Genomic DNA, 27,356 nt, shown 5'->3' with positions numbered 1-27,356 from the left:
AAGCCTCTGCCTTCGGCTCAGGTCATGATCCCAGGGTTCTAGGATCGAGCCCTGCATCGAGCTCTCTGCGCAACAGGGAGTCTGCTTGCCCCTCTCTCTCCCTCTGCCTGCCTCTGCCTACTTGTGATTTCTCGCTCTCTCTCTCTCTCTCTCTCTGTCAAATAAATAAATAAATAAATAAATAAATAAATAAATAAATAAATGTTTAAAAAAAAAAAACCGACGACAACAACAACCCACAAATCCCCTTGGGGCCAAATATCAAGCAAGAATTGCTATTCTACTCTGAATTATGTTTATACTTTAATCAAAATACATTCTTTAGAAAGATTAAAAATTTATATGTTGCACTAATTCAGACTGATCTATTTTTTTAAGTGCAGTTTTTAATATGGCCCTCAAATTTTTATTTATTTATTTATTTTTAAGATTTCATCTATTTACCTGACAGAGATCACAAGCAGGCAGATAGGCAGAGAGAGAGGAGGAAGCAGGCTCCCTGCCGAGCAGAGAGCCCAGATGCGGGGCTCAATCCCAGGACCCCGGGACCACGACCCGAGCTGAAAGCAGAGGCCCCAACCCACTGAGCCACCCAGGCGCCCCTGGCCCTCAAATTTTTTTAAAAAATTTGATGAATTCTCTCTTACCTCAAAATTTATTTGAAGGGCTTGCAAAATTCATGGCCCTTATTATTTTAAAAGAAAGCTCTGTAAATGTATTAAAGAAATTAAATAAATATTAAAGAAATAAAAATCCTAATGAATGAGAAAAATGAAAACTATTTTCTGATAAAAGAATTTAAGACACCATTACATTCCCTTAAATATTGCTGCATATTCATATTCCTGCCTAAATAACCCTCCAGGAGTGGCACAAAAAGGGTATCTGACTATTGAATGGAAAGACCCAGGTTTCCAGTTTTTAAAAAAATCTATTCTACAGTTCTGAGGGTTGTCTAACATATAAAATAAGGAGAATAATAACTCCTCTACAGGGTCTTGTAAAGACATAAATATGTACGTAGCAGTACCCTGAAATTACAATGCCTATTACACAACTGACTGCTATTCCGTCTGATTCTATTATTGTCATATATTCTCTTTCCCGACCATTCCCAATCCCAAAGCCAGCTCACTAGTATATCACATGGCTACGTCTATTTTAAGGGTCCAGATTAAGTGCTTAAAAATAACAAGAAAGGGGATAGGGTAAACATATATCTTCAATATCTCAGAAGTTTTTTGAGTATTAAGAAGCTAGAAATATCCTTTATTATTTAGAGTCTTGAGGACCTACAACATATTGGTTAAATCTGCACAAGTAAAAAGACAGGGATTCAGTAATTTTCAAGAATTCATGGAGCTTTCCTTCAATATTGGGAAATTATATATTAGTTTCTACATAACTAAAAGGAGGAAATTAGGGAAACACAGGTATATAGTACAAGACATCTAGAAAGAGCTGAATTTGAGTTTGTAATGTAATCAAACCAGGAAATTCCTGGAATGGCATCTAACATCAGAAGGATAAGCAAGATGAGATATGTAACCCTATTCTAATACAGTAGGCACAAAGTTGGGTGATGCGTATTATAAATACTGCTACAGAACCTAATTAGGAGCCAAAAGAGCAATTGGAACTGGAATTGCTCATGAAAAGAGTCAGGCAACCAGTTCTATTCAACATCTACTCTGAATACCAATGTAATTAAATGCTTACAGGAAATCATGAATACAAGATAGCTGACCTCATAACTCAATAAGGAAAAATGGGATAACAATGTATGAAACCTACTTTGAATTACTTAAGAAATCAAAGTGAATTATTATTCTGTTGTACACAATCTTTTCTATATCCACAACACCCGTAACACAATATATCTCAATATCTCTTTGCTTCAGCAGAAAATCTGGATCTCCCCTGAAGACTTCTAGAGCAAAAACTGCCCTTGTCCCAAAACCCACTTGACGGTAAATTTAACATCTTTTCCATTCCCCAAGCTGTTTCTGGGTCATGTAAAATCTTGCCATCATCCTGTGTGACTTTATCATCTATATTAAGGACATATAAAATACCCTGGCCCCTTAATTCCTTGAATACCTCATCTTGGGGACCTTGGCTTCTAGCCCAGCTGCCATGACATGGCTGCATTCTGCTTTGTAACTGTGTTACTGAGGAAATCTTAAATTCCAACAACTTTGTCTCTGATCCCAATCTCTTCTTTTAATTCTCTCACTCAGGTATTCTAGTGTTATCAGTTCTCTGACCTTATTGGGAAATCCAGTACCCTAGTTCCCTGCGTGTTTTTCCCAGTTTACTTGCCCTCTCCTGGCAGAATGGCTGAGTTGGAATGTACATCCAAATGCTTAGACTTTCTGGGTTAGAGTCTTGGCTTCACTACTTATTAGCTGCGACCTTGGGCAACGGCAATTTATTTAACCTCCCTGTGCTTCAGTTTCCACATTTATTCATCCAAAACGTATTTCCTGAGTGCCTTCTCAGTGCCAGACATTGTTCTAGGTGCTAGGAATTCTGCAGTCAGCAAGGAAAGTAACCTTGGAGTTTACATTCTAGTAAGGGGGAAAAAACAGCACCATCTTCATGGGGTTATTAAAAACTGAATAAGGGATGTCTGGGTGGCTCAGTCGGTTAAGCTGCTGCCTTTGGCTCAGGGCATGATCCCAAGATCCTGGAATTGAGTCTCACATCGGACTCCTTGCTCACGGGGAGCCTGCTTCTCTCTCTGCCTCTGCCTACCACTCCGCCTGCTCGTGCTCACTCACTCTCTCTCTCACAAATAAATAAATAAATACATAAATATCTTTTAAAAAAATAGTAAGTTTTTAAAAAAAACTTAAATAAGGGCGTCTGGGTGCCTCAGTTGGTTAGGCGACTGCCTTCAGCTCAGGTCATGATCCTGGAGTCCCGAGATCAAGTCCCCACATCAGGCTCCCTGGTCGGTGGGGAGTTTGTTTCTCCCTCTGACCTGTCCCCTCTCATGCTCTCTCCCATTCTCTCTCTCTCTCTCCCCCAAATAAATAAATAATCTTAAAAACAACAACAACAAACTTTAAATAAAACACAGATCATAGAAGTGTTTAGAACATGCATGATACTACAGCAAGCACTCATATAGCAGCCATTATTATATTTCACCTTTTTTTCTCTCTAGTTTGGGTTTTGTGATCCTCTTTTCAGAAATTTCTCATTAGATATGCCCAAATATCAATCCCTCAGTCCCCTGGGGAATGACACAGGGCCTGGGGTATTTAGATCTATCTCCTACCCAGCCACTGTTTGTGATAAAAATCTTTGTTACAATCTTATGTGTGCTGTGTTCTGAAAGCTTATGAGGCACTGCTATTATCAATTTGCCCCAACCCTGGCCGACTGTTCCATCATCTATCCGCCATGGTGAAACACCATTCAACTCAACTACCTTTCCCGTGCTCACGTTTGAGTACTACAAACGATATGTCAGAGAAACCCAAAGATTTGTACCCGTATACATTCAAGGTTATTAAAGTCAAATGATCCTAATCATTACCAGAATATTTTGTATTTCCAGTTCTATCTCCCATTTTTCTGTAGTTGGGACCTTCAAACCTTCTTTCTTTTTTCCTCGGACTTATAACTCCTTCATTTGCCCCTCATGGGAAGCTGATCCATAAGCCCCAACACCTATGTGATTAGCTGGCTCCTTTTATGGTTTCCCACATACCCTTTATGCATGGCAGATCACATAATGTTATTACTCATATTCCTATCTTTATTTCCTCCAAACCAGAAACCCTAAAAAGACAGCGGCCATGTCATCTTGGTAAGATACTGAAAAACTTCCTAGATTTTTATGTTTCCTTTTCCTTCCAGTTGGTGGGAGGAGTTCACTTACTATCTAAAATACATGTAACAAGTGAAGATCAAGAGTTCAACTGATACATTTTTTTAAATTTAAGTAGGGTTTGACCTTAAGTAAATTAAAATACTTAAGTAAGGGGCCCCTGGGTGGCTCAGTGGGTTAAGCCTCTGCTTTTGGCTCAGGTCATGATCCCAGGGTCCTGGGATCGAGCCTCACGATGGGCTCTCTGCTCAGCAGGGAGCCTGCTTTTCTTCCTCTCTCTCTGCCTGCCTCTCTGCCTACTTGTGATCTCTGTCTGTCAAATAAATTAAAAAAAAAAAAAAAAACTTAAGTAAATTAAGTTTTTGAATTTAATTTAAGTGGGGCTTGAACTCACAACTCTGAGATTTAAGACCTGAGCTGAAATCAAAAGTCAGACACTTCATCAAATGAACCACCTAGCCACCCCTAAATGAAATGTTTTTTAAAATGACAGTTGGCTTTAAAAACAAAAGAAACATTTGAACATATTCCACTCTTAAAGCTATGTGTGTGTATAAAATTCTTGCATCAAGAAGTAGTGTTTGGAGGTCAAAAAAGTTCTTTCCAGAAGAAAAGGAAAACACGGAATAACAGGACAGCTAAAACATACACAAGTTATCATATACCCAATACAAATTTAGAGTAAATCCAGTCTTCATTTTTTTAATACCACGTATAAATTTTGTGAACTTGAAGATCGAACTCTTTCACTGGTATTAGAATAAGTACACAGATTAGATGTGTGTGTGTGTGTGTGTGTGTGTGTTAAGTAAATAAAAGGCAAAATTTAACATACCTCTACATCTGAAGCACTTCGGGGCTGAGCTTGGCATAGCATATTTAATAACTGCAAAATTAATTCTTCAACATATTGAAGAGCATCATCACTAGACTCAAGAGTTGGATGAACTTGCCCCTGGACCTATAAACAAAAAGCAAAGTAATTAAAATGTAGATTTGTATGCAAGAACATGATCTGGCTTCCAGGTACAGATCTAAATGTCATGACCCAGAAGTCTGGAGTTATCAACCTTTTTCCCAGCCACATACATCATATATGCTTTAACATGCCCCTGGAGACTGATACCTAACTGCAAATTTCAATATATATATTTTTCTTCTTAAACCACAGTTACCCTGAGGTATGGGAATGCAGAGAGGGTGGGAGAGGCTAAGCTGGGAATAAAAAATGTGGTTTATATGGTTTCCATCAAGAACCAGTGGTGGTTAGAACATTTACTCAATATACTCCTCGGGCAAAACTGACCTCCAATGGCCCTACGGCCTTTGTTTCACTCTATTTTCCCTACTAAATGATAAAATCCAGCAGGGGCTTTCTTTGACTCACCAATGTAACACCAGCACCTAGCACTGTGCAGGACACATAATACAAACCTGATAAATGTTTGCTGAATATAAAGTCACCTTATCTCAAAGGACACAAAATGGTCACTTTTGACAATCTGTGACTGTCTGCTTTAGGAAGATAACTTGGTGGTCACTCATTCATAAATGCCTAATAATCTTTTTTTTTGGTATTTTTAAAATTAACATATAATGTATTATTTGTTTCAGGGGTACATCAGTCCTGTGATTCATCAGTCCTACACAATTCACAGCACTCACCATAGCATATGCCCTCCCCAAAGTCCATCACTCCGCCACCTCATCCCTCCCACCCTCCTCACTCCAGCAGCCCTCAGTTTTATTCCTGACATTGAGTCTGTTATGGTTTGTCTCTCTCTCTGGTTTCACCTTGCTTCATTTTTCTCTCCCTTCTGCTAGGATCCTCTGTCTTGTTTCTCGAATTCCTCCTATCACTGAGATCATATGATAAGTCTTTCTCTGATTGACTTATTTTGCTTAGCATAACACCCTCTAGTTCCATCCACATTGCAAATGGCAAGATTTCACTTTTGATGGCTGCATAATATTCCATCGGGTGTATATGTGTACACACACACACACACACACACACACACACACATCTTCTTTCTCCATTCATCTGTTGATGGACATCTAGGCTCTTTCCATAGTTTGGCTATTGTGGACAATACCTAATTATCTTTACTTTCATTTTCCTCAACCATTTCTTTGGAGCCCATCAGGCCAAGAGCCTCTGTAGAACTTACATTTTAATAACCAGCAGGATAGTGTTTACCTGCATCCTCTGCCACTTCACTATGGGTCGCAACTATTCCTTACTTTATTTATATTTTTAGATTCTACTTATTCATTAGAGAATAATGATAATTATTGGTTACTGATAAGTAAGGAATGATAATTCCTTACTTTTATTTATATTTTTAGATTCTACTTATTCATTAGAGAATAATTCCCTCAGGAGAGAGAGCGAGGGAGAGAGAGAGACAGCATAAACACAAGCAGGAGTGGCTGGCAGAGGAAAGAACATATAAAGTATGTAGAAGGAAGGAAAGAAGGAAGAAGTAGACTCTCCACTGAGCAGGGAGCCCCACATGGAGCTCAATCCCAGGACCCTGGAATCATCACCTGAGCCAAAGGCAGATGCTTAACCGACTGAGCCATCCAGGCACCCCTATTCCCTACTCTTAAAAATGGCAGAAAAGGGCGCCTGGGTGGCTCAGTGGGTTAAGCCTATGCCTTTGGTTCAGGTCATGATCTCAGGGTCCTGGGATCGAGTCCCGCATCAGGTTCTCTGCTCAGCGGGGAGCCTGCTTCCTCCTCTCTCTCTCTGCCTGCCTCTCTGCCTACTTGTGATCTCTGTCAAATAAATATATAAAATCTTAAAAAAAAAAAAAGGCAGAAAAATCAGTTCCAGGAGACAGACAATGTAAGTTTTAAAATATGTTCAACTTTAGAACAGCAGCAGAGCCTTCTTTGGAGGAAAGAAGCATGCTGGCCAAGAGCATGTAGTATGGTCTGTCCTACTACACCTCATCAGCAGACAGGGTATGACAGCGTCAGTGTAGGGGGACATTTTAATAGACAGTATATTACATAATGAATTTCTGAAATGCATGTTAAACATACACAGAGGACTGCTTGGGTGGTTCAGTCAGATAAACATTTGATTTGTGATTTTGGCTCAGGTCATGATCTCATGGATTGAGAGATCAAGCCCTACATCAGGCTCTGCACTCAGTGGGGCATCTGCTTGGGATTGCCTCTCTCCCTCTGCCCCTCCCCCACTGTGTGCACTCACGTACTCTCTCAAATAAATAAATAAATCTTACATAAAGTTACATATATATATATATATATATATATATATATATATATATATATACGTACATATGCATTTAAAATACTTACTAAAGAAAAATACCTTAGAGGCAGATAATACAACAACTCACAACTGTAGTGGATAGTGCTTCATCAAGTCTGAGGTTTAAGGCAATTTATTATTGTTTTATAAATGAAGAAACCAAGCTCCAAAAGGCTTAAATCATGTGTCCAGTCATTTTTGGTTATGTCTGTTATAGCAATTACCAACCTGACTGTAAGTGATTTGTTTATCAATCTCTCCACCCTGTTAGATGACTGAATGGATGGACAATTAAAATAATGGTTAGTCTGGATTTAGAGCCCAGAATTCATGTTTCTCAGCTCAGCGCTTGCTATTCTTCATTCCATCATACTCTAAAGTATATAACTAGTGTAAACTGACTCCCCTTCAACACTTTACAAGACCAAACCCACTTTTCTGTTTTTAAACTGGAGCCTGGCTAATGTTTTGTTAATTCATTTATCTGAGTATAGGTGACACACAAGGTTACAATGGTTTGAGGTGTACAGCAGTGATAGCAGTGTAGCCTTCTCTACACCTTATGCTATGCTCACAGTGCAGGTGCCATCCGTCACCACGTTACTACAGTATCACTGACTATACTCCACATACTGTGCTCACATTCCCTTGATTATTCATTCCACAACCAGAAGTATCTCCCATTCCCCTTCACCCATCCGGTCCATCTCTCTACCTTCCTTCCCACCAGCCACCATCAGTTTAGTTTGTTCTCTGTATTTCAGGTCTGATTCTGCTTAAAAGTTTTATTTTTATTCATTGAACTGCATGCACCCATTGGCTTAAATTGTCTTCTCTGTTTCCCTTCATCCTCATTTATCAGTGAATCCTAACACCACATGGTACACTTTTCGTGGGGGGCTCTCAGTCAAGTCTTCATTTTTAAAATTCTCTTTTCTCATCAGTGGCACAATCTATTCTATATTCTACCTCTCTTATTTTTCCATTTTCTTGTGAAGTTCCTTATTTTCCTCTACTCTGGATTCTACTGTCATTTGTTTATTCCCTTCTTCTATTCTTTCCCCCAATCTCATTAGTTCTACATCTTAAACTATAATCTATCCAGATGACTGCAAAGCTATCTCTAATCCTGACTTCTCTCCTGAGTTTTAGACACACACCTCAAACACTTGCTAGATATCTCTACCTATCCTATCAAAATCTCTAATATGACTTGGGAAGAAAAAGGAACTTTTAATTATAAAAGTACTTAACAAGAAAAACTATGTCTCAGGGCACTTGGCTGGCTTAGTTAATGGACCATGTGACTCCTGATTGCTGGGTTGTAAGGTTCAAGCCCCATATGGGGTGTAGAGATCACTTAAAAATAAAGGGGTGCCTCGCTCAGTCAGTTAAGCGTCTGCCTTCAGCTCAGGTCATGATCCCAGGGTCCTGGGATGGAGCCCCGCATCAGGCTCCCTGCTCGGTGGGAAGTCTGCTTCTCCCTCTCTCACTCCCCCTGCTTGTGTTCCCTCTCACGCTGTCTCTATCAAATAAATAAATAAAATCTTAAAAAAATAAAAAATAAAATCTTTTAAAAAGCCCTTGTAAGAAGGAAAACTGTATCTCACACATAGAGCTAAATTTAAGAAATTAAAGTACATTTTATTTTTTTAAAGATTTTATTTATCATCTGAGAGACAGTCAGAGAGAGAGAGCATGAGAGGGGAGGGTTAGAGGGAGAAGCAGACTCCTTGCTGAGCGGGAAGCCTGATGAAGGGCTCGATCCTGGGATTCCAGATCATGGTCTAAGCTGAAGGCAGATGCTTAACTGACTGAGCCACCCAGGTACCCCAAAATGAAAGTATATTTTAGAAATCATAGTATAGCAGCCCCTGTTTCACAAGATGTTGTACTAGAAACCGTAGCTATAATTGGGGATTACATTCCTGTCCAAGGCTTCAGAATCACATGAACTATACAGCTATAGATTTACAAAACCCACAGAATTTTAGAAATAAAAGGGACTTTAGAAGTCATTTAACTCAGCCCCACTATTTAGCAAATGAGAAAAAGGAAAATACCTATGAATGGGTATGCTATAAATACTAGCAATGTTATAAATACTGAAGCTGGGCCTCCCGGTGTCTGGGCCATCACTCTTTCCACTAAACCCCTGACTGTCAAATTTGGAGTCTGAGGAGTATCCTAGTAGCCCCATCAGCATAAGGAAAATGCCCACAAACTGCATCTAATCACCTGGTGGGCTTCCACAAAACACTTGGCTTGAACGTATGCTGTCACACTTTAATAAACGTTGACAAGTAATAAATGCAAAGCCACCACTATAAATCTCTATAATCTGAAAAGGTATAATCATTTTCATTCAAAATTACAAATAAGGTAAAATTTATGAAATTATAAATATACTGAATATCCAACATACAGCTAAAATGCTAGAGATAATATTCAAATAAAAATACTTATGAATTTTTTTTAAGATTTTATTTATTTATTTGACAGACAGAGATCACAAGTAGGCAGAGAGGCAGGCAGAGAGAGAGAGAGGAGGAAGCAAGCTCCCTGCTGAGCAGAGAGCCTGATGTGGGACTCGATCCCGGGACCCCGAGATCATGACCTGAGCCGAAGGCAGCGGCTTAACCCACTGAGCCACCCAGGCGCCCCTCAAATAAAAATATTCAATCAACAATAAATTTAATTAACTTTTAAAAATATCAGAGCCCTCTAAGGTTTAGGTACCTTGGGAACACATTTTAGAAAGTGTTCTGGAAAGTGCAAATTAATCAGATTATTTTTTAAAATGTTCTTTGTTTTTCAAAGAAACCCATGCAAACAACATAATTCTTCACTAATATATCTCCACCTCCAGCTGCTCTTCAGGTTACACTTGATGCCGAAGCAATTCAGACTATCTGTGGTTTGCTAAAACATGGCATGCAGTTTCACTCACTGTTCTCCATGCCTATCATTCATTCTCTTACCCTTTTATCTGCCTGTCTGACTTTCAAAGCCCAGGTCTCACCTCATTTGGGAAGACTTCCTTGTTTCTTGCATCTTTCTAAGGGAGAATTAATCTCATTCATTCAAATGATTTATTGACTCTATTAAGTATCAGACTCTGATAATGTTGGATACACAGTGATAAACCAAAAACAGTCTCTGCTTATAGGGGCCTTACACTCTGCTAATGCTTGTACAGGATACCTCATTTTTGTTATCAGTTTGTCATACTGAGTTATAATTACATGTTCCCTTGTCTACTGGATGGACAGTGATAATCTAATTGGGCAGGGCCTTGTTTATCTAGTTCTAGAATCATATTCTCTTTGCTTTTCCCTCTAAATCCATGACATTCATGGTATACTCAAAGCCTTAGGGTTGCAGGGGTGAAAGGGATAAAATATCTTTCTTAGAATAAAGACTGAAAAGGGGTAGTGGTAAGGCTAGAGTTTGGATGATTCCAGGAGCGTAAACTCCTTAGGAGAAACCATTCAACATATAAAGACAGAACTAAAATAGATAATTATGTAGAATCAAATAAACTGTATATAACTAGAGTGGTGAAATGCTATGGTTTAAACAAACTTGATACTGCATAAAGTTTTAGAAATTTAAATTCAAACTGTTTTATTCACTTATGGTTACTAATAGCCAAATAAAACCTATTAGGTAAATTAATCACACAAAGAATTAGGCTTAAACAGAAAATAATGCATGATGCCTGCTGTTCTTCTAAGTTTCTATTAACCTTTACCATATCTTAAATCTGTCCAATTAGAATTACAAGGTTAGTTCATACAAGAGACTAATAAGTTATTTTATTTCCTTAAAAAAATAATACTTTAAAACCTCCAACTGAAAAGCATGGACAACAGTAAATGTTTCAAGATAAGAACACCAATTCCTGAAATACAGACTTTGCTCTTTATTCTTTTAAGGAAGATGCTGATAAGAGATTTAATGAGCAGACAGAAGTAGTATTGCATTTCCTGTATAGACAGAACAAAAAACACTTCTTTTCTGTGAGATAGTGTTACAGCTAAAGTGTTCCATTCCATTTAAGTGGTACTCAAGGTATTTAATAGGTCAAATGATCCAAATTATTGAAGACCATACAGAAGAGGTTACCCTGCCCAATCTTATGACAGCCTTCAGAAGTCATCTAGAGCTGACTGATATTCACTGAAGATATATAGGGTGTGTGTGTGTGTGAGAGAGAGAGAGACCAATTATAATAAGCATTTACAATTGGGTTTATACACTAGATGTGGGTTTTCCCATACATACGTTTTTTTAAAATATTATATTTTATACTTACATTTACTGATATCAAAAAGTTCATATATTTTTAAAAATACAATTGGGTAATTTAAATAAAGCAAATGTAAGAACTTCACTAAAGAATTAATGATAGCCATGAGTAAGAATTTTATATGATCATGACAGTGAGTAATTCTTTTAAGGTAGAATCATCCTATTCAACAAAAGATGACACATGGAATTTTAAACATCCTTGGGGCGCCTGGGTGGCTCAGTGGGTTAAGCCTCTGCCTTCAGCTCAGGTCATGATCTCAGGGTTCTGGGATCAAGCCTTGCAGCAGGCTCTCAGAGAGCCTGCCTCCCCCTCTCTCTCTGCCTGCCTCTCTGCTCACTTGTGATCTCTGTTTGTCAAATAAATAAATAAAACTTAAAACAAAAACGTACTTTAAAGACTTCCTACATCTATCTTAGAGATGGTCCATTTTGTCTCTACTGGTTTCTAACAGATTCAGAAGCAACTTTGTGGGCTATTATTGCCAGATTTTGTGGAATCTGAAAAAACAAAGGGATCAGGTCTGTATCAATCCCTAGTTGTCCGATACAGGAGTCTTCTCAGTGTATTCAGCAATCCCCTGGGTAAACTGCCAGAAAACACTACATTGAACTCTGATGAATTTTTCATAGGCTTTTCTAGCTAATGGTTCTCTGAAGAACGAGAAAGCCTTCTAGAGTGTATTTCATCCTATCTTGAGCCCAGATCGGCTACTTTGATTTATAAATATAACAGAATACAAAATAAAACTTGTATTCTCAAAATCTTTGCCATAGCAAATAAAGATTTGGACAGTTAACATTTCTTTCTTAGTGTTACAATAATTATTTAGCTAACATTTTATGTTTTAGGTGCTTATCTTTCCTCATTCATAGATTTAAAAACCAAAGCAAAAATCCTTTGTAAAAAAATTAAAAGAGACAAAAATAAAACAAATCAGAGAACTTAAATCTTTTCTATAATTAAGTTGACTAAAAATGTTTTCTCATTTCTTGGAGACTGTTAATTAGCTTTTAGTCCCATATATGTAACAATCTTATTTTTTCTTCCAGAGTTCCTCTTATTTGCAGGGGATGCAAAGAGGAATAAGGACATAACATCAACCCTCACAAAGAGTTCAGCTCACAGAGGAGCTAGACATGTACACAACTGAATTAACATAGTGTGATGGGGCTAAAATGGAGTTATATATAAGGTACAGCGATGACCAAAAAAAAAAAAAAAAAAAAAAAAGAGTGACCTTGCTCATGGGTATGAGGAGAGTATCAGAAGTATCAGAAGTCTTCCCAAGTGGGGCGCCTGGGTGGCTTAGTCAGTTAAGCTTCCAACTCTTGATTTTGGCTTGGCTCATGACCTCAGGATTGTTAGATCAAGCCCCATGTTGGGCATGAAGGGCTGCTTAAGAGTCTCTCTCCCTCTGCCCCTCTCCACTCCTCCAGCTTGCACCCTCTCTTAAACAAAAACAAAACAAAACAAAAGTCTTCCCAAGGAAAACACACATGAACTGCAGCTTATAAAGGATGAATAAGGTGTGAAAGGCAGCACATTAGGAGGCAGGGCTTTTATTAAAAAAGCTAGCATATAAAAAATTATAGAGGCCAAGACCAAATGATATGTTGGGAGAACTTTAAGAGCTGGCCCAAAGAGCACATGTAGGGAAGGCTAAGCCTGGGAAGGCCCACTTGTGTTTAATCCTAAGAAGTAGGGAAGTTACCAGGGAAATAGAGTAATTGAAAGGTTTTAAACAAGACACTGACATAATTATATCCCTTTGCAGAAGAATTTCTCTAGTATCAGTACGAAGAATGAGTTGAAATGAAGATTAGGTTGAAGGAAGCAAAACTAGTTGGAAGGATGCTACGGGGTCTGGAAAAAGAAACAGTGGAAGCCTAAACCAAGGTAGAAACACTGGGAGGTGGGTAAGTGAGGAGGTGTGTTTGGATAACTATTTTGGAGGCAAGAACCACCAACTTAGTAAATACTAGAAGAGGATTTTTAAGATTTTATTTACTTATTTGACAGAGTAGGCAGAGAGACACGCCAAGAGAGGCAGGAAGAAGGCTCCCCACTGAGCTGAGAGCCCAATGTGGGGCTTGATCCCAGTACCCTGGGATCATGACCTGAGCCGAAGGCAGAGGCTTTAACCCACTGAGCCACCTAGGTACTCCAAGAAGAGGATATTTTGCAGAAAAGATAAGAAATTCAAGTTGAACTCCTCAGTTTAAGGTTCTTGTATTATAATGAAACAAAGCTGAAATTTTTTATCAAGTGGTTTAAAATTTTTATTGTATTTAATTTTTTTTGGCTATAGAGAGTTATTTCTCCTAGTAGTGTTTCAAATACTCAAGTAGCAAAACTACCTAACTACTGGGTTTTTATGGATGAGATATATTTACTTATTAACCTATTAGCTGTCATAAGTACAGGATGTGAAGAGGGCTTTTTAAATGGATATTTGCAAATAACTTAGTCCCAATTGTCAAAATTTTTCTTTTTTACTAATGTGAAATGATTACAATGAATTAACTGCAATAAGTAAAAATTATTTAAAACTACTCATCACATATTTGGCCATGTGAGCAAAATATAAATAAATAAATAATCTGAGAACTTGTGTACACTATAGAAGTAGCTTTGGACTACTACATATGGCCAAAAAAAAAAAATGCATGTACAAAAATAATAAAGATAACTTCAACTGTAATTTTTACAATAAAAGCAATGAAAAAAAGATACAGCTAACATATAGCAACAACTTTAAATTATAGGAAATACAGTTACTGAAAAGTTCTATGTCATACCATCTGAAGAAATTTGCTTTAAAGTACTTCAGGAAAGATAAAGAGGCAGGTGGATGAAGAAGTAAATGTGGCAAAATCTAGGTAACTCTAGGTGACAGGCATATGAAGATTTGTTCCGGCTACTTTGTGTAGGTTTTAAATTTTTCATTTAAAAATATTGGAGTGGAATATAAAAATACTGCATATCACCTACAGAGACTCTCACCAATGCAAATTCACCCCACTCCCACTATTCCCTTTGCAAAGATCTGGGGTTAGGACCCACAATCTGCATCTTTAACAAAATACCTCAGAAGATTCTTTCAAGGGATCCCGAGATCACACAGAAGAAAGAACTTCAAAGTTAGTCCTAAATATATCTGGAGAAATTAAGAGGGGGGTTGATAAAAGGTCTACAAGCTGATCTGACTTTTGAAAAATGAATGGAACTCTTCCAGGTGAATCAATGAGGAAGGCAATCTGGCAGGAATGCTATAAGTAAACACACAGAGATACAAGAGTACATACTGCAGTTTAGGAAATAGCAAGCAGTTTGGTATGATTAGAATATAAGGAAGCATGATGGGAAGATGGTAGGAGGTGAAGTGAGCAAGAGATACAATGTAAAAGATTTCTGTAGGCCATGCTAAAAAAATTACTACACTCAATATATCTGGTGCTAAGGGAAATTTTACTCTGTATTCTAAACAGTTCAGTTATTGGACTTTAGAAACAAAAGGTCCATGACTTGAGGACTATTTGTGTCTTAAAAGGGTCTTGGTAGGGGCGCCTGGGTGGCTCAGTGGGTTAAAGCCTCTGCCTTCGGCTCGGGTCATGATCCCAGGGTCCTGGGATGGAGCCCTGCATCGGGCTCTCTGCTCAGCAGGGAGCCTGCTTCCTCCTCTCTCTCTCTGCCTGCCTCTCTGCCTACTTGTGATCTCTGTCTGTCAAATAAACAAATAAAATCTTTAAAAAAAAAAAAAAAGGGTCTTGGTAAAAAAAAAAAAAAGACCTTTATTTTTTCTTAAGTTTTACTTATTTCTCTTTACCCCATGTGGGACCTGAACTCACAATCCCTTGACAAAGAGTCACATGTTCCTCCAACTAAGCCAGCCAGGCACCCCAAAAAAGACCTTTTCATAAAAAAGACAAGATATCGATATCATAGTTACCTTCAACTAAGTTCTCTCCCTGTCCATGACCTAAAATGAGACCTTAAAAAAAGGTACTAAAATTAAATGTTCTCAAACAGAACAACAAAAATCAAACAATACACCTACATGTTACCATTATGTGCATACAGTATGTACCTATGTATTTCCTAGTTCAGTCCACTAAGAGGGCCTAAAGGTACATATACATACCTCACTAACAAGGAGCACATCCAGTGCCCTGATCTTTGTTCCTAACATCAGTCTCCAAAAGAGAAAGAAGCGTTCTTTAGAGACATGGCTGATTCTAGGTCTGGGGACGGGAATATACAGAATGAGCCTACAGCATACTGCAGTACTAGAAAGGGAAAAGTGCCCCAAACCCAAAAGTGTAGAGCATGTCAAAAAGTCACAGAGTGGGGAAAAAGAAGGAATGAAAGAAAGGGAAAAACATGACAGGAGTCAACATGAAAGACTTCCCAATGATCAAAGCTGATACAATTTGAGCAAGAAAATTATAATCCGGGGCGCCTGGGTGGCTCAGTGGGTTAAGCCGCTGCCTTCGGCTCAGGTCATGATCTCAGGGTCCTGGGATCGAGTCCCGCATCGGGCTCCCTGCTCAGCAGAGAGCCTGCTTCCCTCTCTCTCTCTCTGCCTGCCTCTCTGCCTACTTGTGATCTCTCTCTGTCAAATAAATAAATAAAATCTTTAAAAAAAAAAAAAAAAGAAAAAAAAAAAAGAAAATTATAATCCGAAGTATAAAATAAATATCCATGAGGGCATTCTGATACAGATACAAACAGATATATGAAACAAATATAAACTTTTTTTCCTAAATAAAGGGAAATTGTCTATTTTCATATCTATATGAAATATAGATATTTCCTTTATATATATATATATATATATATATAAAAGTTACTCCCTCCCCTATCTTTTCCATATTCTTTAGAAGTTGAGGGAGGGATATTTAATACTATATGCTTCAGTTACAATCCAGTTCCATATAATATGTAAAAGATGGGGGATGGAGGATTAACTTTATTGTGGATAAAGCTAAGAAACACTACCTTGGCCCTGTGATCAAGGTTAACATCAACAGTGACAAGTCATGTTTATAACATGTACCTCTAATATGCTGTGACAAAAAATGGCAATTTACCTCTGTAGTTTTCTTTTCTTTTTTTTTTTTTTTAAAGATTTTATTTATTCATTTGACACAGAGAGATCACCAGTAGGCAGAGAGGCAGACAGAGAGAGAGAGAGGAGGAAGCAGGCTCCCCGCGGAGCAGAGAACCCAATGCGGGACTCGATCCCAGGACCCTGAGATCATGACCTGAGCCGAAGGCAGCGGCTTAACCCACTGAGCCACCCAGGCGCCCCTACCTCTGTAGTTTTCTTACCAAAAAGCTATGACCTCAGTCTAACCATGAGAAAAGCAATGGACAAATTCAAATTGAGGAGCATTCTGCAAAAAACATGACCAGCACTTCTCAAAGTCAACAAGGATAAGGCAAGTCTGAGAAACTATCACAGACCAGAGGCGGCAAGGGAGACAAGATGACTAAATGTGATGCGGTATCCTGGGTGCGAATATGAAGCAGTAAAAAGGACACTGGAGGGAAAACTGGCAAAACATGAATAAGGTTGCAAGTTCAGTAAATAATAATGTACTAACGATTTTTTTAGTTGTGACATATGGCATTAATAAGGAGAAATTAAGGGGCGCCTGTGTGACTCAGTTGTTAAGCATCTGCCTTCAGGTCAGGTCATGATCCCAGGGTCCTGGGTATGAGCCCCATGTCGGGCTCCCTGCTCAGCGGCGAGTCTGCTTCTTACTCTCCCTCTGTCCCTGCTCATGCTCGCTCTCTCTCTCTCTCATAAATAAAATCTTTAAAAAAAAAAATGTTAACAGTAAGTAATGTTTGAAAAGCAAAACTTGGAAGCAACCCCAATGCCTATCAACATCAGAATGGATCAATACACAGTAGTAAACTCACAAAGTGGAATATTATATACCATTGAAAAGAGTGAGCTAAAAGCTACATAACATAAATGACTCTCAAAATCAAAATACTAGGCAAAAATATAAGTTACAGACTAATACAAACAATATGATTCCATTTATGTCAAGATCAGAAAAAGGCAAAACCAAACCAGGCATTGTTCAGGAATTTATATACATGTGATAAGACTGTAAAGAAATGTAAGCAGTCGATTAATCCACTTCCAGGTGATGGGAGAGGAGATGCAATTATGCAGAGAAACACAGGGGCCTTTTAAAGTATTAGAAATAAATTGAATCTTGAACCATGTGTTAGGTACATAGGTGTTCATTTTAAACTGAATGTGTAAGTTACATGTACTCCTTTAAATATAAGATATACTTACAAATTTTTTAAAATTAAGATTATCATGAATATTTAAAACTATTTTTCTAGTCTTGGAAGTTTCAAGTATTTTCTTCAATAAATGTTATAAAACATAAATATATAACTTTTGCAAGTAACAAAATATCCTTGTTGTTATTTGGATAACAAGTACTGAGCAAAACAAAGAAACTGATGCAACTATAAACCTGGTCCTGGCAAAGAGGCATATGAGATTTTACAAGTTGTTTTTTTTTTTTTTTAAAGATTTTATTTATTTATTTGAGAGAGCGAGTAAGCACATGCAGGGGGAAGAGACTGAGGGAAAGGGAGAAGCAGAGTTCCTGCTGATCAGGGAGCTAGATTCCAGGATCCTAAGATTACGACCAGAGCCAAAGGCAAATGCTTAACTGCCTGAGCCACCCAGGTGCTCCTACAAGTTCTTAATTGGAAATCTTTTTGCAATAATAGCCTAGTATTAACCAAATCAGAATCTGCTGTCAATAAAGTTTGAAATATAACCTACAGAATTATTTTTCCATAGCAATAATGCAAGATAGTTCTTGTTTGTTAGCAAAAAATGTTCATAGTAGTTAAGTTCAAAAGTTCTGAGGAATTTGGTCATAAAAGCTTTTTTATAAAAACCCAAGTATCCTCTTGTTTTTAAATTCAATATTTGGAAATGAAAAATTTAACAAAGTGATCAAAATTAGAAAAAGACATTACACAGTGACACTGAAAAGTGGCTGTCTTTTTTCCTGCATTTATTAATGAAATAAAATCCATATTATGCTCTGTAGTCAAAATTTAATTGGTAGTCTATTTTTTAATTTTTATGGAAACACCAATTAATAAATAGGGAAGAAATCCTGGTCTTTCACTCTGATTAATTAGACAACTAATAAAATTAGGTCATACTAATTTCCTCATATAATCTTATTTTAAATTCTAAAAATGGAACCAAAATTTGTTAACTGTGGTAGGGGAAGAAAATTTGTGTTTAGGCCTGTGTATATACAATTAAGATAAGAATAAAAGGTTCTGTAACTTTGTATGTATAGATTCCTTCTATTTATTATAGGAAATTTTTTATTTTTAAATATTTGCAAATATTTAATCCATGTTATATAATTTTTGACAATTTTCCTGACTTTTAATTCATAAATACAGCATCTGACTATTCACAAGTTTCTGAATTTTTATTAAAAACATTTATTGAACCCTCTCCATAAAAATACTCTCTTAAGTTATATAAAAAGGATATAGAAAATAATACCTATTGAAGAGTAAATAGTAAAGCTGAAGAAAGGAAACACAAACACATATAATCATAAAATCTTAGGTGTTGTGAAGAAAGAGCTAGAAGTGACTTTGTACCCTAAATTCCCACCTAAGGAGGCTGTCTTTTACAAAACAGTTTGAGGGACACCTGGGTGGCTCAGTTGGTTAAGCATCGGCTTCCAGTTCAGGTCACGATACGGGGGTCCTGGGATCAAGCCCCACATGGGGCTGCCTGCTCGGCGGCGAGTCTGCTTCTCGCTCTTTCCTTCCTTCTGCCCCTCTCCCCTCGCTTGCATTCTCTCTCTCTGCCTCAAATTAAGAGAAATAAAAAAAAAAAAAGCTTGTATGTACAATGCACACATCAAAAAGTTCAAAAAGTTGACAAAGTACTAAGAAAAACCAAGTTCTGGAGTAATAAGCACAGGTGCCTGGCTTCTCTGTCTTGTTACACATTAGTAGCTTTTTATCATATTTTCAATTCAAGCTAGAGCCAGTGAATATTAGAGTCAAACTCTTGTCTGATATAAAGATGTTGGACAGACATATTTTCACAAAACTAGTTTGAAACTTTTACCCAGAAGCATCCTATTTCTAATTTTAATGTTTGCTCCGGGGAGAAAAGTTAATCTGAATTGACTAATATCATGAACTGCTCAATTTATTCCATTTTGTTATTTATATCAAAAACGTAAAGTAAATCAAACTCAAAAGAAGGACTTAAGGGACGCCTGGGTGGCTCAGTTGGTTAAGCAGCTGCCTTCAGCTCAGGTCATGATCCCAGCGTCCTGGAATTGAGTCCCACATCAGGCTCCTTGCTTGGCAGGGAGCCTGCTTCTCCCTCTGCCTCTGCTGCCACTCCCTGCCTGTGCTCGCTCTAGCTCCTCTCTCTCTGACAAATAAATAAATAAAATCTTTAAAAAAAAAAAAAAAAAAAAAAGAAGGACTTAAGCCTTCAGCTATTATGTAGCCAAGGGACAGGATAGTTAGGTACTTTACAAAACTTGTTCAAAATCTAAATTCCTATGGAAGAATAGCAAAATAGCTCAAGCTGCAGGAGGAAGAGAAATAAAATAAATACTACTATATAAATATCAGAGTTAGCACTACAGACCACATTAGCTTGACAGGTAGTTCTTCTAATCTTTCTCTTACATTTCTTTCATTCGTGCAACAAATATTTGTTGAGTAGTCCATATATATGCTCAGCAGTGTAGTAGGCATTTAGGAAAAGCAGAAAAGACAGAGTTCTAGTCCTCACAGAACTTACATTCTTTGTTCTAGGTTAGACTTGTGTTACTGGGTCTTTTCCCTCATTTTCCTCTGTATTTTTGGCAAAGGGAAACTAGATCTATGTTAATGAAAGAATAAAGAAAAACAGAAAGATAATTTTTGATAAAAGATAACAATGCGTAACCAAAATCTACCTTCAATTTACCCAAAAAGAGCTAGAAATCTAGCCAGATCTTAAAGCTCCAGAAAGAAGTTAAGGCCAAAGACGAGGATCTGGAGTTCACCCAATCATTCACAGGAAACAATACAAACTAAAAATGGATAATATCTCTTACTCCGGGGTTAAGACCACAGAGCCATGAAGGACAGGACGGAACCTTGGTAGCACGTACATCCGAGCAGCAAGCAAATGAAGATGAGGCAAAATAAAAACCACTGTCTGAGAACTTTAAATGCTGCAAATCTCAGAGTATTTTGAGAAGGCCAATTAATGAACAATTAGCACATAATTGGTGACCTCTTGGAGAAAAATGCGAGTAGAGTAGAATGAGCAGAACCCAAATGGTACTCAAATGGAACCCAACCAAATGGGACTCAAATGGAAGACGACCTCGGAGTAAATGGGAAGAGAGAGCGGGGAAGAGGGATCCTAAATGCAGACTGCTCTTGGGGGAACTCTAGCGAAGAAAACAAGAAGAGATGCAACAGTTTAAGTCTTAAAAAAGAAATGCAATATACAAAGGGTAAAGGAAATACTAGCCCAACTTTGAGTCAAAAATTTATTACTCTTGGTATTTCATGCATTTTAGAGGAAGACATTTTACCAATGTTGATAAAGGTTTAAGAGAAATCACTGACACATTTGTGTGGTACATTCCACATTCAACACCCATGTGCCAGAGACTAGCATACCATCGAACACATTCATTCGGGAAATATTTCTTGATAGCCCGCTATGTTCCACATATAATACCAGGCACTGGGAATGTAATGAAGAAACAGCTCTGTATGCATCATGTCGTTTACAATTTAGTGAAGGGAAAAATATTAATTAATCTTTATAATCTTTATAACTGTATGAAGGAAACAGTTTTATGAACAGGAATAACCTAATTTAGATTTGGGGGTCAGGGAAAAATCCTCTCTGACCAAATGATGTTTAAGCTGAGGTCTAAAAGAGAAGTGCCGGCATCCTGCATCACTGCTCCCAGAACTGCTCACACCTTCATGCTTTCTCTTGCTTGTCCTCTGCCTTGACTGTTCTTTTCCCCTTAACCCTTCCAGCTGAAATCCTTATGATCTTTTTGTGGCTCTACTATCGTATCAATTCACTTGATCTCTCAGTTAGAATTAACTTGTGCCTTCTGCAGTTATCTTGTTTATTTTTTTTAGATTTTATTTATTTGAGGAGGGGAGGGAGAGTGAGAAGTGGACTCCCCCAGAGCAGAGAGCCCAATACGGGACTCAATTCCAGGACCCTGGAATCATGACCTGAGCCGAAGGCAGAAGCTTAACCAACTGAGCCACCAAGGCGCCCGTTATCTTATCTTTTATTGTTAATAGCGGAACACTGATGTATACTATAATTGTTTCCCCAAAAGCTCCTGTAGGGCAGGGACTATGTCTTTTTCATGAATTGTCTGCAATGCATACTTATTGACACACAGTATACACCTAATGGATGTCCTATTTCTTGGTTTTATTTCTAACAAAGGCTTAGTGCCTAATGAGTATGTTTTCCTTCTTTCTGTTTCTAACCAAAGTCGGTATTATATGTGTAAGAAGGTGGCCGAGGATAATTATGTAAGCACAGACTGGGAAGTATACTGAAGTTGGACATTTTATTTGGGAATAATTTTTTTAGAACTCATTTGGGAAGAAAGTGGAAGCAAACAGCAGATTGAGAAAAGAGATGGAAAAGTGTGCAAAAGCTGCAAGGGTACTGAACTGCCAGCTCGGACAAGTGGGACCACTCTGCCTGCCTCTAATAACTCTCCCTTCCCCAGTTTCCAGTTTTCCTTCCCACTTCCAGAAGTTGCAACAAAAAGAACAAGTCCCTGGTCATGATAGAACAACAGGCCCAGAAGCACCTTCCCAGGTTAAATAATTTATAAAGCCAAATACATGAAACAAAGATTTTCAGATATTGGGAAACAGGCAGTTCACACTATGATACCTAAAGAGTAGGGAAACAAATGAGGTGAGCCCTATCACTGCTCAGCTTCTGCCTGGAGGCAGTTTTCAGGCCCCTGAGCAGGGACTCAAAGAGAGCCCAGCAATCCCAAATTAAGGAGACAGAAATCAGGTCAAGGTGGCTAAATATGTGCAGTAGGGCATTTAATGGAGAAGACTTTCCAAGACAGAGGAAGACAGGACGAGAGATCTGCAGAGTACCCTCGTATCTATGGCAGAGTACTGATATAAACCAGTGAGAAAAATTCCCCAAGGTCACGAAAGCAGCACCAAATGGGCTGCAGACAAAATAATTCCTGGAGCTCATACAGGAGTGGGGTTATTAGTTCATGCTCCCACCAGCCACAGTGGAAAGATCTCTTAACACATGGGATATCATGTAAAGTTCTCAAGAAAACACTGTCTCAGTAGTAAACTAAAGTCTGTTTTGGATCTGCTCTACCAAAGCTTAGAGCAAGTCTCAAAAGGATTCAACTTATCCAAAATAACTAAATCATTTGTCAGAACACAATATAATACTGATAAATCATGATAAAATATAACAAAATCCAGTACCCAACAATGTAAAATTCACAATTTCCATCAACCAATCAGAAATTACCAGTATGCAAAGAAGCAGGAAAATATAACCCAAAAGCAGAAGAGGAGTTAATCAATTGGATGTAGAAAATGGTGAAGATGATGCAATTAGCAGACAGTGAAACTGAAATAGCTAGCATAAGGCCACAAAACAAGTCTCCACAAATTCAAAACAAAACAAAACAAAACAAAACTGAAGTCATACCATGCATCTTTTCTGACCACAATGCTATGAAATTAGAAATCAACCACAAGAAAAAATCTGGAAAGAGCACAACTACATGGAAGTTAAATAATGTGCTACCAAACAATGAATGGGTCAACAAAATAAATAAATAAAAATAAATAAACAAAAGACATCACAAATTACATGGAAACAAATGAAAATGAAAACACAACAGCCCAAACTCTTTGGAATCCAGCAAAAATGGATGAGAGGGAAGTTTATGACAATACAGGTCTACCTCAAGAAGCAAGAAGAATCTCAAATAAACAACCTAGTATCACACCTAAAGGAGTTGGAAAAAAGAACAAAACCCCAAACCAGCAAAAGGAAGGAAAATGAAGGAACATTAAAGATTAGGGCAGAAATGAATGGTATAGAAACTAAAAAAAACACAACAGAACAAATCAATGAAACCAGGAGATGGTTCTTTGAAAAGATCAACAAAATTGATGAAACTCTAGCCAGACACACACACACACACACACACACACACACACACACACACACACACACGGGGTGGGGGGGACACCCAAATAAACAAAATCACCAATGAAAGAGGAGAAATAAAAACCAACACTACAGAAATACGAACAACTGTTAACAGAATACTATAAAAACCTATATACCAACAAATTGGGACAACTCAAAAGAAACAGGTATTTTCCTAGAAACATAAAACTTACCAAAACTAAAGCAGGGAGAGACAATTTGAACAGACCAATTACCAGCAATGAAACTGAATCAGTAATCAAAAAATTCCCCAAAAAACAGAAGTCCTGGGGTGCCTGGGTGCTCAGTTGTTAAGCATCTGCCTTCAGCTCAGGTCATGATCCCAAGAGTCTGGGATTGAGTCCCACATCGAGCTCCCTGTTTGGCTGGAAGCCTGCTTCTCCTCCTATTCCCTCTGCTTGTGTTCCCTCTCTTGATGTGTCTCTGTCAAATAAATAAAATCTTAAAAAAAAAAAAAACCCACACAAAAAACAAAACCCAGAAGTCCAGGATCAGATAACTACTAGACTGATAAATGAATTCAGTAAAGTCACTGGATACAAAATCAACATACAGAAATCAGCTGCATTCCTACTGATTAATAATGAAGTAGCAGAAAGTGAAATTAAGTAAACAATCACAATGACAACTGCACCAAAACCGATAAAATATCTAGGAATAAACTTAACCAAACAGATAAAAGACCTGTACTCTGAAAAGTATAGAACACTGATGAAAGAAATCCAAGACAACACAAGAAGTGGAAAGATATTCCATTCCCATGGACGGGAAGAACAAGTATCTTTAAAATGTCCATACTACCCAAAGCAATCTAGAGATTTAATGCAATCCCTGTCGAAATACCAACAGCATTTTTTCACAGAAGTAGAACAAGCAATCCTAAAATTTGAATGGAACCCCGGAAGACCTAGAATAGCCAAAACAATCTTGAAAAGGAAAAACAAAACTAGAAGTATCACAATTTCAGGTTTTAAGTTATATTACAAAGTTGCAGTAATCAGAACAGTATGGTACTGGCACAGAAACAGACCCATAGATCAATGGAATAGAATAGAAAACCCAGAAACAAACCCCCAGTTATAAAATCAATCCATCTTCGACAAAGGATGCAAGAATATCCAATGGGGAAAAGATAATCTCTTCAACAAATTGTGCTGGGAAAACAGGACAGCTACATGCAAAAGAATGAAAATAAACTCAAAATGGATTAAAGACCTAAAGGTGAGACCTGAAACCATAAAAATCCTTAAAGAGAGCAAAGGCAGTAATTTCTCTGACATCAGCCATAACAACATTTTTCTGAATGTATCTCCTGATGCAAGGGAAACAAAAACAGAAACTACTGGAACTGCATCAAAATTTTAAAATTCTGCAGAGTGAAGGAATCAACAAAACTAAAAGTCAACTGACAGAATGGGAGAAGATATTCGCAAATGACTTATCCAATAAAGGGTTAGTATCTAAAACACATAATGAACTTATACAACTCAACACCCCAAAAAACCAAATCCAATTTATAAATGGACCGTAGATATGAAAAGACACTCTCTAAAGAAGACATATAGATGGCCAACAGACACATGAAAAGATGTTCAACATTACTCATCATCAGGGAAACACAAATCAAAACCACAATGAGATACCACCTCACAACTGTCAGAATGGCTAAAATAACACAAGGACAAGTGTGGGTGAGGATGTGGAGAAAAGAGAAGCTTCTTGTACTGTTGATGGGTATGCAAACTGGTGAGGCCACTATGGAAAACAGCATGGAGATTCCTCAAAAAATTATAAATAGAACTACCATATGATTCAGGAATCATACTACTACTGGGTACTTACCCCAAAATACAAAAACACCCCTATGCTTACTGCAGCATTATTTACAAGAGCTGAACTGTGGATACAGTCCAAGTGCCCATCTGCCCATCTATAGATGAATGGATAAAGAAAATGCAGTATACACATACAATGGAATATTACTCAGCCATAAAAAAGAATGAAATTTTGCATTTGCAACAACATGGATAGAGCTAAAGAGTATAATGCTAGGCAAAGCAAGTCAGTCAGAGAGACAAATACCATATGATCTCATGCATATGTGGAATTTAAGAAACAAAAGAAGAAAAAAACCAAAAGAGAAACAAACCATGAAACAGACTCTTAACTATAGAGAACAAACTGATGGTTACTAGAGGGGAGGTGAGTAGGGGAATGGGTGAGACAGGTGATGGGGATTAAAGAGTGCACTGATCATGGAGAAAAAAATAAATAAATGAAACAGGCAGTATAAATATACTCCATATGCTTCATAATGCAAAGGAAATATATGACCATGATGAGGAAAAAGAGACAAAAATATCTAAATAAAACTTCTAGAGATAAAAATTATAGTATCTTAAGTGGAAGATTACAACAGATTGGATATTGCAAAATAAAATGCAAGGGAACTTCAAGACATAGCCGGCAAACTCTCCAAAATGAAGCACAGACAGGGGAGTAGGGGAGACCAAAAAAATAACAAGCTTCCATGACCTATGGGGCAAAATTAAGCAGCCTAAGATATACGTAACTGGAGTCCCAGCAAGGGAAACAGGAAAAAAATTCTAGTAATGAGGAAGCTCCCGTTCTGGGGCTTGTGTTGGAACTACAGGCCCACCAAGAACACTTTGGCAAGTACTGCAACAAAGCAGTTGGTTGTCTATGTTTTAAGAAACTATAAGGATTCATATTTCTAGTTTTTACTCTGATAGGATTAAAACCTTGACTTATGTTTAGTCTAAGTATGTCTCTTTTCTTATATTTATAAATGGGGGAGGGAATAAGAACATTTTTTTAAAAAGAAAGAAAAAAGTTATTTTCTACCTCAACTGGACTCAAATATTTATTGAAGGTCTGCTATGTTAGCAAAACATTATTTTAAATGTCAGAGATTCAACACTAAACAAAGTTTACACTGAACTTACATTTTAGTAAGAGAAGGGCTCCAGCCATGTGCTTTTATTTTTTAAGAATAGGAAACCTTAATCTGAACCTCGGCCCACTAAAATGAGACATCAATAATCCGTAAGTAAATAGGATGGAGCACCTGAGTGGCTCCGTTGGTTGAGCATCTGACTCTTGGTTTCTGCTCAGATCATGATCTCAGAGTCATGGGACAGAGCCAACAGCCAGTTCTGTGCTCAGCAGGGAGCCTGCTGGAGATTCTCCCTCTCCCTCTGCCCCCTCCCTGACTTGCACTCTCACTCTAGTAAATATTTTACAAAATACATAGGTTTTAAAAAGGGAAACTACAGATGTAACTCCAGTACATGTGATAGTATTTTTTAGTACATCTAAGCTTTTCTATGAATTTAGTATGTCTCATTACTCAAAGTACATAAAACACTCTACTTAACACTTAACTCATGAATGTATCATGTAAGCATATAACTGGTGGTTAATGCAGAAATTATCTCTTCCCCAAAAGAGCTAGGTCTGTATCCTCCCTACCCTTTATTGTAACTATCATGTCTACGTGTTTATTTCACACCTTGCCCACTATCAGTCTTCTTGCATTCTTTTTCAGAAGCCAGAATCCCTACCCACATTAGGATAA

The 27,356-nt window shown here is 37.7% G+C and overlaps 1 protein-coding gene across 2 annotated transcripts in view; it reads right to left on the bottom strand.

The window, feature by feature from the left end:
• SOS1 (SOS Ras/Rac guanine nucleotide exchange factor 1) overlaps nt 1-27,356 on the bottom strand; it is a 144,961-nt gene that overhangs the window by 81,886 nt on the left and 35,719 nt on the right. For both annotated transcript variants that reach the window (XM_032352895.1, XM_032352896.1), the window contains exon 2: nt 4,677-4,802. In XM_032352895.1, the coding sequence (XP_032208786.1) occupies nt 4,677-4,802 (126 nt within the window). The remainder of the gene's footprint in view (nt 1-4,676; nt 4,803-27,356) is intronic.

The sequence above is a fragment of the Mustela erminea genome, chromosome 7, assembly GCF_009829155.1.
Source record: "Mustela erminea isolate mMusErm1 chromosome 7, mMusErm1.Pri, whole genome shotgun sequence".
NCBI classification, from domain to species: Eukaryota; Metazoa; Chordata; class Mammalia; order Carnivora; family Mustelidae; genus Mustela; species Mustela erminea.
Note: the sequence above shows the minus strand (reverse complement) of the source record. Positions and strands in the feature narration are given on the sequence as shown.